This window comes from Lepisma saccharinum, chromosome 6 (assembly GCF_977018435.1).
Source record: "Lepisma saccharinum chromosome 6, izLepSacc3.1, whole genome shotgun sequence".
In the NCBI taxonomy this organism is placed as follows: Eukaryota; Metazoa; Arthropoda; class Insecta; order Zygentoma; family Lepismatidae; genus Lepisma; species Lepisma saccharinum.
In genome coordinates this window covers 2,841,525-2,858,161 of record NC_139234.1, presented here as the reverse complement: position 1 = coordinate 2,858,161, position 16,637 = coordinate 2,841,525, and the positions used below count along the sequence as shown (strand labels likewise).

Genomic DNA, 16,637 nt, shown 5'->3' with positions numbered 1-16,637 from the left:
TCTTGTTGTTAATTATATCATCTTTGTAACAGTTGGGGCAACCATGCCAGAAGCACCCATGAAACTGATAAACTGTGTTGGTTGTTTTATCAAAGCCATCAACCTTCCGTCCTAGTATAGTTTCTTCCCCACCGTTTAAAGCGTGTTTTACATTATCCCCAAATGTTCTAAGCCATGATATACATTTTTTACTATACGTTTCATGGTTGCTATCTTTTAATACAGCTATGGTATCGGATTTTATATGATGGTATCTAAACTCAGCCATTGCCACACTTGAGATTGTTATATATTGAAATGGATCGATGTTACACGTATCTAGAAATGTTTGTCTAAGTTTTCTAACTGCTTGAGTAAGTATATCTACATCTGACTCACAATACTCACTCATTTCTTTTTGAAAGTCAAATATGTAATTCTCTTCAGCTTGTTCATCATGCCACTGTAAAAAGTGATTTCTTGTGTGCCAATGTTTACAAGTTGCATCAGGTTTGCATTTACTACATCTTTTCATAGTGCTCTCTCCATAATATTCAATATTCGGTATTGGTCCCACATATGTCTGGTTTTCTGTTGTGTTGAAGAAGTGAGGAAAGTATCCTTTTTTTAACTCGGCTAATTCAAATGTTTCTGGGAATGTACTCAATGGTTGTGAGATAAAGTTGTAGCTATCTATGAATCGCATATTTGCATTCCTAAGTATCATGGACATGATTTGGCAACCTTTATAAATTGTGAACGGTTTATATCCATTTCGCATACAGTAGTTCATAACGAAATACCAATCATACGATCTAGCGTTGTGCGCTATAACTGTATAACCCCGATGATCCTTAGATATTAACCATTCACAAAATATGTCACTATCTTTAAAATGAAATTTTGCTCCATCTCCAAAAGCATACTCAGCAACCACATAATTGGGTTTGTGTTCTCCGGTTTCCTGGTTAGCCTCAAAATCAATTATAATATATTTTTTTGTATATGTGCATGTAGGTTTTTGTAATGTATCCGCTTCACAAACATCACATGTTTTTAATTTTGAAACTGAAAGTGGCTTTTTTAAGGTTGTGTAGTTTTTACATTCTTTACATTTGTACATATATCCATCTACTTTCTTTTTCTTTAAAGATTCAACATAACGATCCACAACTTCTTCATCGTAATCAAAATCAGGAAAATAGTTTTCTTGTATATAATCACGTGCAAGTTCATTAATTTCTTTTTTGGTATATTTAGTTACTACATATACATTATTTGGTGAGCATTTTTCACATCCTTCTACGTAACAGTCATCATTTAATTTTCTTACACAGATTCCACCTTTTCCTTTTTGCCACTGCATGTAACACAGATGAGTTTTTGTTTCAACTTCTTTTCTACAATTTACACAAATTTCGTATCCACATTTATGCTCCTCGTTTCTCTTACATATTTTATTGCATTGTAAACATTTGTAAACAGTTACACATACTTTTTTTATGTTGTTCAAAACATTCTACGTTGTAGCAATATCTATTACAATCTTCACAATACTTTGCAGATTTGTTACCAAGATGAGTAGGACCGCAACATGTTACACATAATGCTTTGCATTTATGATTTTTGTGTTTATAAGGTGTTTCACATCGATCACAGAAATTCGACATTCCTAAAAACGCACTCATTTTAGTAATCACGTGAAAGTGATTTTCAACTTTGTACAAGAATATAGTTATATCTCGTTCACCTATTCCTTTGTATATAATGGTGTTAAAGTTTTCGGCACAGACAATTTTTATACACACGTTTTTAAGAAAGCGTTCAACTTTTCTAAAAGAACTTAGATCAAACGGTGCACCAGGATCGTGTCTAATTTTGTTGCATAGTTCTATTGCTAAATTCTTTTGTAGAGTTCGCCCCTTTCGTATATAAGCGATATCATTATTACTTAGTTCTCTGTCAAGTATAATGTTTGTCTTGTATGTCAATGCTGCAATAACAGCTCTCGGTCCACACAGGTTGTCGTTTGGATTTTTTATTTGCAGTATGCTCTGTTTTGTTCTAACATCTTCAGCTAAGTTTATTATTTTTCTAAGTCTTCCTCCAGTTGGCATTTTAACTATTTGAATATAGAATCTTGTATCTTCTAAAGCAATCTCATCATATTGTTTCATTATTTCGTTAAAATGGTTTACCAGAGCACCATGGTTGATTGTTGTACTAAAACCTGTAGAGAAAGCTTTACTATGAAGCCTTGGATTTTCAATAACAAAGTTTATTCTATCTACACCTTCTCTAAACTCAACACCTACTTTTCTTTTTTCAATAATTTGATTAATAATATCATGTAATGCAAAGAAATCTATATTATTGTTGTCAACTATAAATTCCACTCTATAGCGAGCATCCGAAAAAACTGTAAGGTGTCTAACAGATTCTTCAATAGCTACAAAGTTATCATTGGATGCATCAGTATCAATTGGAGACATATTAAATATATCCTCAACATCAACAGTGGATTGGTTTGCCACCAAAGTATCATCTAATGGACGTGATATGTTAAATATGTTGTTATACTCATTATCAGTTTGTGAACTTGGTGTAAATAGATCATCACTGTTGGCAATATCTGTAAATGGCAATTTCTCTAGTTGAGTTCTTATATAGAACCGAAGGTCACTTTCTTTTTTATATTTGCTATACCCAGTAATTCCATTATCTCTAGCAAATTCTTTTAAATTATTTATACCCTTGGTAATATCTAACAAGTCAACTGGTTGTGGAAATTCAATATTACGTCTTGCAAATTGTTGTAAATCCAGCATATGTTTTATATAATCCCTTAGTTCCCCGATTGTTTTATATTTGTTGCATCCAGTTATATTATGCTCTTTAGCAAACTTAACTAAATTACGTCTACCTTTTATATTACCAACAGCATGAGTGGAAGCCTCTTGTGTTAGTTGTCTTCTTATGTACTTTCTTAATCCGTTTATTGTTGTGCATCTGTTATACCCTTTGATACCATGATGCTTAGCAATGTTTATTAGAGCACGCTTGGTTCTTACATTATCTAGATCCATTGTATTATTTATATTAGAAGTATTGTGTTGCACTATATCATTTTCAGTACTCATTTATTACTAAAAAAATTTAGCAATACATTTTTAACATACCGTAACTACACGAGATGTATTAAATTTGATATAATTATTATTTACTAATAATTCATGTATTTTTGTTTTAGTGTGATTTTTGAAATGCATTTTAGTAATATATCTATTACATGGTTCACAATATATTTTTTCAAGCTTTTTCATATTAACTAATTTTTGACAGACATAACATGCATATCCATGACCATATTTCATTTTCTTATTTTTGACAAACTCATTAATAGATTTAACAGTTTTACAGTAAGAACACTTTCTGGAAATATCTTTTGGTACCTCCATTTAATAGGGTAAAATTTTATCTTATATTAATATTGTACTCTTACTTCAATGTGTAGACAACCAAATTTAAACAATAACATCTTTTTTAGGAACCCAACTGTTGTGTGAACTATCAAAACCAAGCCATTTAACATAGACCATATCTCCTTTTTTACGTAATACTTTCTCAACCAAGTATACATCGGGGTGTTTTGTTTTCTGTAGTTCTTGTTCATAAAATGTGCCGATGATTTGTTCGCCCTTAGAGTCCTTGAGATGATAATATGGTGGATAGTTTTTAAATACTTTTTCAATCGTAAATATCTCAGTAGACCAGTTGGCTGTGTATCCTTTCTCGAATATGTCTTTTATCTTACTAACACGTACATGATCACCAATTTTATACTTGGGATAACTTTTTGCTACTTTATTACGATACACACTGTTGTAGATCATCTCTTGGTTCTTTAAACTGACATCAACAGGTTTCAGTTTTATAGTGCTATGTACTGTATGATTGTAGTTATGCAATAATTTTGATAATATGTCTATCCATTTATAATTACCTTGTATGGAGAACTGTTTCCACATTTTTTCTTTAAGCGTTCTATTGAATCTTTCAACAACAGATGCTTTGATGTTTGTATAAGTAGAATAATGATTGATGTTATATTTATTCATAAGCTCCTTAAAGTTCTTGTTGTAGAACTCTTTACCTTTATCGGTTTGAAGATTATTTGGTTTTCGCTCATTCAATATGTGTTCGAACGCGTCGGTGACGTGCTTTCCAGTTTTATTTTTTAAAGGAATAGCCCAAGCATATTTAGAAAAGACGTCTATAATGGTTATCATGTACTTGCACCCTTTGTTGATTTTAGAAATTCCTTTAAGATTGCCAGAGTCCATTTCAACCAAATCAGCTTGCCAAACATCGTCTATTCCATAAGTTAAAACTTTTCTTGTAGGATAATTTCTTCTAGCCGGCTTATGTAGCTCATCAATGATCTGTTCCCTCTCATCTAAGTTTTTTTAAAAGTAGATTTTTTGGATCCACATACAGTACACTTTGACAGAGTATAAGACTTTCCATTTTTAGATTTTTTTGTAACAGGATTAATGCTGCTGGTATTAGATTTACACTTAACACAATACGATGTGGTCATTTATTATGCAAAAAATTGCGTATTGAAATTATTCCATTATCGTATGAAGAACAATATAAACAACGGTATGCTCTTCCATTTCTGCTAACCTATGTGGTTCAAAATGTAAAATATCACCCTTTTCAAATTGATATGGAAAATTTTCAATTATATTTGAATTTATAAAAGTATGAATATGAGCATCATGATCAGATTCAAAGCCAAATAATGATCCCTTGTATGGAAACTTAAATTGGGTAGTACCGTGATTAAATTTAAATATACCTAGTTTATCACCTTTTAACTTACCAATTAAATTTATTTTATTAATTTTTGTATTTCGCATTATTAACTTATGGAGCTGGACATTTACATTTGAAATTTTCGTATTCGTTTCATTAATTGATTTTATAAACTCAGAATAGTCAATTTTTCGATAAATTGAATTCATTATTTCATTAATTGCATTTGTAATTTTTGTATCTACAAGATCAGTTACCACTGTATTCACAAGATCAGTTACCACTGTATTCACAACATCAGTCAACACCTGATCGGTAAACACCCGATTGTTTAACACATGATCGTTTAGTGTTTTATCCTTAAATCTGTCAAAATTTTTCTTAAGTCTATTGATAGCAACATTCTTTGATGTGTTTCCATAAATATCAACTCCCATTTATATAAGGGATAAAAACATCTTCGATTTTTCTACATTCTGATAAAATCATCTTTGATTTTTCTACATTCTGATAAAATCATCTTTGATTTTTCTACATTCTGATAAAATCTTTTATTTTATTTCTGTATTTCCCATCATCTCGTTTGCATGTGCGATCTATAGTAATAAAACCATAATCCTGATTCCAACAATCACTACACAGAGAGCTAAATTCCTCAAAGCCAAAGTCACCACCAACAAAGTCTTTGTGTATATGTTTTAAATTGGTTTCATCCTGCCTAAATATGCAAAGAAAATTAGCATTGTCCCTAATTAACTGTTTTGGTATCTTACTATACGTCTGCCCTAGATAAAACACATCAATCTGTTTATGTCTACCACGTGTGTAATAGTCTCTCACATTATCTTGGTTCTCCTGTATAAAATCATCAAAAATGACTATAGAATTGCTTTTACAATCATCAAGTGATACCACGTTTTCATTGCTATTACGGAATGTACATATATCTTCGCCTAATACTTGTTCAACTTTTTTAAACAGATTCTGTAAATACACGTACTCTGGTTGATTTAAACTTTTTGAGTATATGTACACATGTCTGTTCTTTTTATCCAACCACCCTGGGGACAACAAAAAGTTATCTAGCATTAGAGTCGTCTTGCCACATTTCGATGGACCAACTATAATACACCTCATGTAATCATCATTTGGTAAATATTCACCATTTTTTCGATTCAATGATGATCTAGGTATAATGGTTTTGATATCCCAGTCCGTCATTTAATAGCACAAAATATTTTATATCGAACTGAAAATTATTCTTAATAAATGAAACCATCTGTTTCCGAAGCGAAGCTTGGAGAAGCGAAGCTTGCAGAAGCGAAGGTTGCAGAAGCGCATAAACTATTGCAATTACGAGATCAATTAATTGAAGAATTTAAAAGTATCAAAAGATCCAAAACAGGAATATATAACAAATACAAAAAACAAGATCAACCCATTATTGATGCTATTAATCACCTTGGAGATAAAATTGAAAAAGTTGTTGACAACACATCACTTGTTCCAGTAACAGATGCGAAGCATGCAGATGCAAAGCATGCAGAAGCGAAGCTTGCAGAAGCAAAGCTTGCACAAACACAAACACAAACACCAACACAAACACGTGTTAAGGCGTTAACTAATTATACAACAATGTCATTAGGCCCGATTGTTTCCAAATACCTAAACACTAGAAACGATAAGTCATTTGGGATAGTTGGTGGTAATGATGGTAAGAATTACATTGGTAATGCTGAAGTCACTTTTGACAACGATAATCTTATTATTAAAGGTACAAAATATAAAGCAAGTGAAGGACTAATGGCTTTGTTAACAATAAATGACATTCCAAATGATCTTGTAACACAAGAAGACGCCAAAAATTACAAAAACATATTATTTGAATCAGATGTAATTTATCAGAATAACGATCCTAATACTAAACATAGCAAATCAAGTAGATCAAAGAAATATATTACATTTATTAAACCCATATGGGATATGAGAATGAAAAAATCCAGTAGCGGAAGTGGATTGCGCAAATACACAGGCTTGCCTAAAGAATATGTTTGGATGAATGACGTTAGAAAACTAGTAGACAGACTGCTTGTTATAATGGGTGAGGAAGAGGCAGGTAACTATAACTTTTATAACGAGAAAGCCAGCATTATGAAAATGTTTTGCGATACGCTAACTAATTTCATTTTACAGAATCCTAAAAATATAGGCCACTTAATAAAAATAATTAGCATACTACCTCCTCGATTTTGGGATAAACAAGGAACAGGATTTGTTAACAATATAATTAACAAACTACCATTTGAATTGCATGTTCCAGGTTTTCAGTATTGCGGCCCAGGTACAAAGTTAGAAGAGAGACTAGCACGGGGTGATCAAGGAATCAATCCATTAGACTCAGCTTGTAAAGAACACGATATTGCTTATAGAGATAACCAAGATTTAGAAAATCGACATAAGGCTGATAAAAATTTGGAACATAAAGCATTAGGTAGATTGTTTAGTAAAGATGCCTCAATTGGTGAAAGATTGACCTCTTTAGGAACCGCTGTTGTAATGAATAAAAAGGTTGCTTGGGGGTGGGGAATGCCAATGTAATGTAGTAATTTTTATTATTATTGAATAATTTCAATACGCAATTTTTTTGCATAATATAAATGATGACAGATTTGCTGATCACAGAAAAATTTCTTAAAAATATAAAAAATGGTAGTGGTATTAAAATACAAAAAGGCGGTACTATTTTCACATTGCCTCTACTACTATATAGTGTTTCAGAATTACGAAAACTTTTAGGTCCAACCAAATTAGGGAGTGGTGGTGTAACTTTGGCAACCCCCAAAATAGGGAGTGGTATTACAATAGCATCATACATGAAAGCAGTTAATAACCTTAAAAAGCTAAATGTTGGTAGCGGAATAAAAATTCACAAAGGCGGCTTCATATTTACTCTTGCCACATTGTTTGCCGCACTTGCTGCTGCTGGTTCATTGGCAGGAGGAGCTGCTGCTATTACAAGTGCTGTTCATAATAAACAGAAAAATGATGGAGAGTTAGAGGAAACAAAAAAACATAATTTAGCAATGGAAACAAAATCGGGTACAGGTGTACGTAAGCGCAAATATAAACGTAAGACAACTATAACAAAAAACTTGATAGGATTACGCCTCTAAGTAACTATGATATCATAAAATTGTGTAGTGGTATTAAAGGCTTCAGAGGCGTTTACATGATAGATGAATTACCGAGTAAACCTAACAATTATGAATGTGGTGTTGTTAATCTTGATGTGTCTAAAAATATAGGTACTCACTGGATATGTTATATTAAAGTTCGTGATGAAAGTTTTGTATTTGACTCATTTGGGGGCGTTCCTCCTAAAAAATTAGTAATCTATCTTAATAAGATCAAAAATCAAAGCGATCAGCTTAACAATAACAACAATAATATTAAATATAATAACGATAGAGTACAAGGTTTTGATGAAGTTACGTGTGGTCATTTGTGTGTTACATTTTTAAAAATGTATGATGGAGGTTACAAGATTAAAAATATTTTATCATTATTAAATGCCGATAGACATATTTGGAAAAACTATTACAAACCTTAAATTTAAGAAAAAAATAATCTTACTAAATGGCCTATGTATTCAAATTGTGTGAACGAAACTTCATCTTACAAAAAACCTTGAGTCATTCTATCACTAATGACAATTTAAAAGTAGCACTGATTGGTTTTTATACTACATATCTCACTCCTAATATAACAAAACACAATAATACATTATTCTATGAAGAAAATAATGTTACAAACGAATTGGTTATTCCACCTGGTCAATATAGTATAACCGCACTTGAAGAATACATCAACTCACAACCGCCATTCAGTTCAAAAAATATATCAATAAAAGGCAATGATGTTACTAACCGAGTTGAGATAAAATCACCATTCAAATTGAATCTTAACAATGCAGGATGTGAAGTACTTGGATTCGATATAGAACTGGAGCCTAATAAAGATTATATTGGAAGTAAGATTCCAAAATTTCATCCATTCGATACAATCAATATTCGTTGTAATTTAGCAAAGGGAATGATGTTAAAACATGATGATTACAGACATAAAAAATCAGATATCATTGCATCATTTAAAACTAACGCAGAGTTTAAAGAATCTATTATTTACGAACCAACATATCCACTATTTTTTCCACTTCAACATATGGAATTTGATTATATAGAAGTGTCTATTTTAGATGAAAATAATGATGCAATTCATTTTGGAGATAGTCTCGTCACTGTAATTTTAAAAGTTTGCGAATAGCATTAGATTTTTAGAAAAATTATAAATTTTATTTATTATAAATGGAAAATAATATCATCAAGTATAGTTTTCAAGAATATCCGCCAACACAAGAGACTAAAGGTGACTTAAATTCACCGAATAAAGATGTTATTTATGAAATAGACTCAGGCGATGGGTTTATACATCCTTGGAACGCTGATGTATACATGCAATACAAATCATTTGTTAGAGATGATGGCACAGAATACAGTGATAACGATAAGGTGAGAATAGTTGACAATTTCTTCTGTCATCTTTGGTCTCAAATATTAATTGAAAAATGTGAGTATCTTCTTGACAGAATTGATTATCCAGGTATTACTTCTACAGCTTTAGGAACATGCTTTCTTTCTCAAGCAGAAGCAAGAACATATAAAATGTGTGGATTTGAAACAGATGGGCAACTTAAAAAGGCAAACAAAACAAAAGAGATATTATTCAAACTAAGGCTCCTTGGTGGGTTTTTTAGTGGATTTCAGGATGTATTATATAAAGGAGGGTTGAAAATTACGTTTAAAAGAAATAACAATGATGATATGGCTGTCCATGTCTGGGAAGATGGAAAACCTGGAAAAATAGTGATTCAAAGTATGGTTATCAGAATGCCTGTAGTAAAATATGACCCATTAGTTGATATAAAGTTAAAGAATGATCTAATCAAGCAAGATTTTCCTATTAGCTTTATGAAAAGTAAAACGGTTAGAAAGTCTATAAGTGGAAAGTTTTCAGATATAGATTTAACAAATTCTTTTACAGCTGGTATATCTGACACGCCAGAGTGGGTTATAATCGTATTTCAAACAGATAGAAATAATACTAACCAGAAAAATTATTCAGCATATTTCGATCACTGTAAATTAAAATCTGCTTACCTAGAAAACGGAAGAGACGAAATATTTTCTTCATCTCTAAAGAATTTAGACATTTCAAAAGGAAATTTTTTAAAAATGTATCATGCGTACACAGAGATTAGAAGACTTGATGGTGTAAATAATGACTCATATTACACATTTGAAGAATTCATCGAAAAAAGACCCATGTATGTTATAGACTCGACTAAACGAATGAAAGTTGTAGATAAACAAAAAACCAGTTTACATCTCGTTCTTGATTTCGAAGAGGATGTGGCTGATAAAACTCTGTGTTATATCATAATGTTGAGCTACAACGTTTTATCGTATGACATAAAAAATCAACGAATCACTGAAAAGATTTAGATGGGTGGAGGAATATTAAATAGATAAATGGAAATACCAGATAATATACCCAGAGAAAAGTTGATTCAATTATTAGAATCATTAATAAACCAATATGAGATGATGTTAAAGAAGAAAAAGAAAAGGTATAAAGCTCTAAAATATTTCTATTATTGTTTAATCACTCTATCGATAGCTTTATCAGAATGTAGAAAAATCAAAGATGATTTTATCAGCTGCAACAGGATTTATAAATGTTTTAATACCCATATACAATTATTAGTACTAGTTTTACAACCATTTCAGCAGTTGCTTCTGGCATGGCTGTCCCAGCCGTTATCACTGGATTAAGCACTAAATTTAATTTGAATAAAAAAAACAGATTATCAGAATATAATTCAGCTGATCAAGAATGTTAAAAATGAGTTAGAAATCCTATTAACTCTTAATGGGGATATGAATGATGAATATATTAAAAATCTTGTTGAGAAAATTAAAGATAAATTGTTTAAAATCGGATCACACATTTGAGATTTTTAAAAACTGATACTCCCATTAAATTCTACGGAAAATTTTATTAAAAATAGAATTTTGAATTTTTCAAATATCTTAATTGGTAAGCGAGAAAATAATAAAAATAAGTTTTTGCCCCTGAAAGTTATGCAACCCGTATTGCCCCTGTAAGTTATGCAACCCGCAATACATGGGTGGGCTACCCAAATCTGAAGTCAGATTGCCAAAATATATAATAGGAACCAAGATCCCTTGTGTCAAACGATTGAATTGATGTTGATTCTACACCTGCCCCTTTTTGTGGGTTTTACTCCTGAAAGTTATGTAACCATCTACACAGCAACAAAGCAAATGCAAATAGTTATCCAAACAGCCAATAGATGGCAGCATATGTTTTTTTAAATAATTCCCCTCTTCTGGAAAAACCTCCATTTCAATACTTATTTTGTTCTGTTAATTTTATTTGAGTATCCATTTTACATTAATTTTGCTTTAAGGTTTTAGTGGATTTTTATACATTAAATTGATATAATATTTTTAATAATTAATCTATCGGGAATGAATTATTTAATATTTTATTTTTATCTCTCACGTATGCATGATGTAGAGATTTTGTAGGTATATATATAGGCGGTCTGAAATTATTTTATTAGGAATACCGCTCTGTGTGTAAAAGAGATTGTCGACTTGTAGACGAGTGCGCATAGTCTATGAGTAACGGGTCTCGATGAAAACAGTTCGGACGACGTCTTTATTCCTAATACATCTTCTCGCTCTTTTCTCTCTATAGCAGACATCCAGTAAAACCGAATTAAAGATCGGGGTATGAAATAAGACCCATAATGATCGTGCTGGTATACCACCCGATAGGCACCTGACTATAAACGTCAGAAGCTGCCGTGAAAGGGTGGTTGCTGGATGACATAGAGAGAGATTGAAGCACAAATAGAGGGGATGTTTTGCACTTTTTGAGTGGAATTCTAATAATTTTTAAAAGGAATTCAGTTCCAGTTCATTTATTGCCGATTTTAGCTTGTTTAATATTTCTAGAAACGAATGAGAATGTTTGGGACAATTGATATTAAATAATTGCAGATTATTTCTTCCTGCTCTTATTAGTTGGTTAGAGAATTCGTTAAATTCATAGAATACGTTATCTTTGAAAAAATACAACATTCCGTTATTGTATCTGAAAGAAGAATCCACGTTTGGTGGTAAACCGGGGAAATTTCTGATTATTAGGCCCTGCTGTTTGGGTCTTAAAGTGCATTCATCTATTTCTGTAAAATATACGTCGTTATAAAATATAAACGTGCGACCAGAATAAGTGTTTACAACAGTATGAATTATAGCTCTTGAATTGACGCCAAATTCTGCACTGGCTTTAGGATAACCGTCTAATAAAATTAAACTGGGGTAATTGAACATGTATATCATATTTGTTTTCTGTTTTTTAATTATTAATACTATTTGTCCTGAGGGTCTTTGATAAACTGCGACAACTCTTTCAAAATCAGATGGTAAAAATGTTAACCAAACAGTGAGTCGTTGCGGCCCAATTGCAACTGTAGAATTATCAAGACCTAAAATCCAAACCCATTTGCCATAAAACACGTACAAGAATTCATTTACAATTACAAACTGATTAATATTCGTTAATTCGCATAATTTTGGTTGTTCTTCTGCTGCCTGTTCTTCTTCTTCTTCTTCTTCTTCTTCTTCAACATGTTTGTCTTCGATAGTTTGTTTCTTTTTCCCATATAAAGATTGTATGGCGAGAATGTCATCATTGTGTAATTCTATTTTGTTTGTGTTAAAAGCAAACATGAGGGAATCTTGATTATTATTATGAGATATTCCAAGAGCGTGTCCAATTTCATGCAACAATACGGAGAAAAGATTTGTTTGATCACCAGATGTATTATTGTCTATTTTTAGATACCATGATTCGTCTTGATCGAGATGGATTTCGATAGCAGTATTCGCACTGTTCGGATAAGTTGCATGGCCTAAGACACCTCCTTTTCCATCTAGTATAGAAGAACAATAACCGCCTATTTTATGATTTCTGTGTGGAGTTCCACGCTTGTTAGATATAAAAATATCAGGATTTTGTGAGTCTACTTCGAAATTTAAATCTGTGTGCTGACTCCATGTTTCAAAAGCTGCCTCTGCTATCCCTTGGATTTCACGACTAATTATTGCATAATACCACTTAATTGTTTTACTGTTCCATTTATATCGTAGCATGTTAAATTGCATTTCATCATCTTATACCCCACACCTGGGACGATTAATTAATTCTAAAGTTGGTGCATCCAAAATTCCATTTGACTCTAAATGATAGTATTCTTGAAAAATTCTTAAAGCACTTTGAAACGTAAGCGAATTTATTTGCGTGAGTTCGTTCATGGTATTAGGTAAATATCCAAAATTATGGAGATACGTTATTGCTGATAAAGTCTGATTAAGTTCACATAACCCAAAATTTAAAAATAACAATAATGGAATAAACTTGTACATTTATTATTTATAATTTTTTTATCTTATAAATGAATCAGTCATCACACAAATACCTAGGCGCTAAATCATTAGAAAAAATGTTAAATTCGTCGTTCGAGTATATCAAGATGCAAGATTTAGAAATAGGTAAACCGTATGAAATCACCAATGGTGAAATTGTAAATACAATGCATGGTCTAAAAGCACGCGTTACATTAGATAACAAAAACAAATTGTTTTTACCAGATCGATATGGCAAAACCTTAACTAATGAATTGATGCAAGAACTTGTTGACGATAAATTTAAAATTATATATAAAGGTAAAAAAGAACTCTTTGATAAGCAAACAAAGCATGACATTGAATTTGTTAAACCATGATGATTATTGTATCAAAGCGGAATCAGATAATATAGAATAATAAACAACGCCATCGGTTTCCTCCAAAAATAATAATTCTCTAGAAAATAACAAAAATATAGCAGAATTTTTACCTTGTTTTTTTAAATACTTTTTGCCCTGATTTTGGGTTTTTTACCTTGCGGTTATTGGCGCCTGCTCTAGAAAGTGACAAAAATGTAGCAGAATTTTTACCTTGTTTTTTTAACACTTTTACCTTTATTTTGCATATTTCTCTTTATATTTTTGGTGATTTTTATCTTATATAAGGCATATTTTGAAAAATGTCCTCATCGGCCAGAATTTTTAGCTTGTTTTTTTTTTTAATTTTTGTCCTGATTTTGGATATTTCTCTTTATGTTTTTGGTTATTTTTTGTACTGCTCTAGAAAGTGACAAAATATAACAAAATTTTTATGTTATTTTTTTAATACTTTTTACCTTGATTTTGAATATTTCTCTTTATGTTTTTGGTGATTTTTGAAATATATAAAGCATATTTTGAAAAATGTCCACAAGTACCCCCTATAGTAGTACACTCACTTGACTGATTTTCTGTTTCAGTCCCAGATGAGCGCAATGGAGAACGCGGCCAAAAGAGTGAGCACAACAATAGCAGCCACGAAAGAGGAATCTGACGAAGAAGCAAGCGTTCCCAAGAGACGAGGGAAGAAGCTGCGAAAGAAGGGAAAGAAGCACGGAAGAGGAGCCTCCGACTACTCAGACAAGGAAGTGAAGGGGATCCCTGACCCAAAGGAAACGCAGGTGCGATTAAATGTTATTTGATCCTAACATATACTGTACTTCTGTTAATCTTTTCTGTCTCAAGTTCTCGCTTTTTCTCGTTTCTCTATCTCTATCTGTTCGTCACACTTCCATCTCTGATTCCTTCGCTTTCTCTCTCTTTGTTCTCTGTACAGAGGGTGAAGTGGAAAGTGCCACGCCACTCAACCAGTCCTCCCTCCTAACAGCCCCTAGCGGACAAGAATGGAGACTATTTTAACTCAAACACATTTTTTTGCGGTATTAAGAAGTATAGTAAATCTGATTACTCACAGAAAATATTGCCTCCTCCACTGCCCCAACTCAAATTCTCTCTCTCTCTCTCTCTCTCTCTCTCTCTCTCTCTCTTTCGGTGTGTTATCCTCTTTCTCTCTAGCTTCCTTTCAACGTTATCTCTATCTTTCTCCTACCATATCTCATATCTCTCTCGTTCCTTTCACGTTCTTTTTTCTCACTTTTTTCATTTTCCTCTCATTTTCAAATTGTATGTTTCTCTTATCTCTCTCTTTCTCATTCTCAATTTTCTCTACCTTTGACATTGTTTCTCACCTTTCCCTCTGATTATCTCACTTACACATTCTTTGTTCCTCTACCTTCGCATCTTTATCTCTCACCTTCGGCTGATGGATCCGAATAGGTGAAGAACTAGTAGGAAGAAAATGATGTAATAGAGAAAATTAGATCAATAGTTACACATACTTATTAGGAGGACTCGGAAGTTGAAGAAGAATCCTTTTTTTCCCTAGTGTCCGAAAACGAGGCCCAACATAATGTATGTTCATTTTGGGTCATTGTAGTAGTGTTGCCCACGAGACGAGACTTTGGCCTGTCTCGTCTCGTGGAAATACTGTGAAATGCTGTCTCGTCTCGAAAATATTCGTTTGTTCTCGGGACACATGATCAATCTCATCTCGTCTCGAATTTTTAAAAGCCTGTCCCGTCTCGTCCCGGGGGCAACACTACATTGTAGGCCAGAAAAAGGTGGGTTTTATTTGTCCTTTTTTGCCTTCTTAGGCTGTGGTCCTTTTTTAGCCTTTTTTAGGTCTTAACGGCTTTTTTTTGCAACTTCACCTTCTATCGACTGCGTTTTTACTGCCCATTCTCAATTCGAATCATCATCAGTTCATCACCTCTTAAACATCCTTTCTGTAGTAAAGAAATATATATATATATATATATATATATATATATATAAACCATCCCTGAAACGAGAGAAAAATATTTTTGGACTGAAAGAAGATGCATTGCATTCATATAGTTTTTTCGCACTGTCTGTTTCATACCACCAGAATTTTGTATTTTTTATTCATTAAATATGTATTTAAAATTGAAGTTATTAATTAATTTGGATCACATTTATACGTCCTTTTTTCCCTTTTTAGGTCCTTTTTTTTATATTTTTAGGTCTTTTTTTGGCAATTTATAGGTCTTCAACTCTCTGTTGCCCCATTTTTTCCTCCTAGTCTCAGCCATTCACCTAATTCGGACTCACCAGCCGCCGCTACCTCTGTGTGTGCGTGTTTTGATCACTGTCCTCGATTTTATTTCATTCTCACATATTCGTTCGTGTTTGTAACCAATTTAGAGTTACATTTTGTTTTTCTTGCCTTGACACAACACCATTTCTTTAAATAGTAATAGTTCTTTCCTCCATCACCAACCAGATATCGTCCTTGGGCGACGAATCTCCCAGAATTCCAAGCCACAGGGAAGCCACGGCTGCACGGCCCGAGGAAGAAGTTCACAAATCGGACGCGGACGATCTGGACGGCTATACCTTCGGAGACTCATTTCTCCCGCACTCCATACTCAAACTACTGCAACGTGAGCTGAATAGGGAAATTCTTGACGCCGAATTTCACAGAAAAGTAAGTATGTGTTTCTCACGTAAGAAGTATAAGAACGTTCTTGGGTGTCTGTGTCCCACCGCCCCGCAATATGGTAAATTGATTTCTTATTAGTTTCTTTCTGGCAACGCTGCGTACTCTTTAAGTTTAGCAGAAATATTCAACATGCAAGTTTAGAATATCTAGGTACTAAAAATGGCTGTTTTCTTCAACGAAATATATTTGTAATATACAAACCAGAAATAAATCCCCGGA

The 16,637-nt window shown here is 32.5% G+C and overlaps 1 protein-coding gene across 1 annotated transcript in view; it reads left to right on the top strand.

The window, feature by feature from the left end:
• LOC145989193 (uncharacterized) overlaps positions 1 to 16,637 on the top strand; it is a 37,525-nt gene that overhangs the window by 9,904 nt on the left and 10,984 nt on the right. Inside the window, exons 4-5 of the mRNA XM_083124495.1 lie at positions 14,317 to 14,517; positions 16,200 to 16,403. Coding sequence (XP_082980621.1) covers positions 14,317 to 14,517; positions 16,200 to 16,403 — 405 coding nt within the window. The remainder of the gene's footprint in view (positions 1 to 14,316; positions 14,518 to 16,199; positions 16,404 to 16,637) is intronic.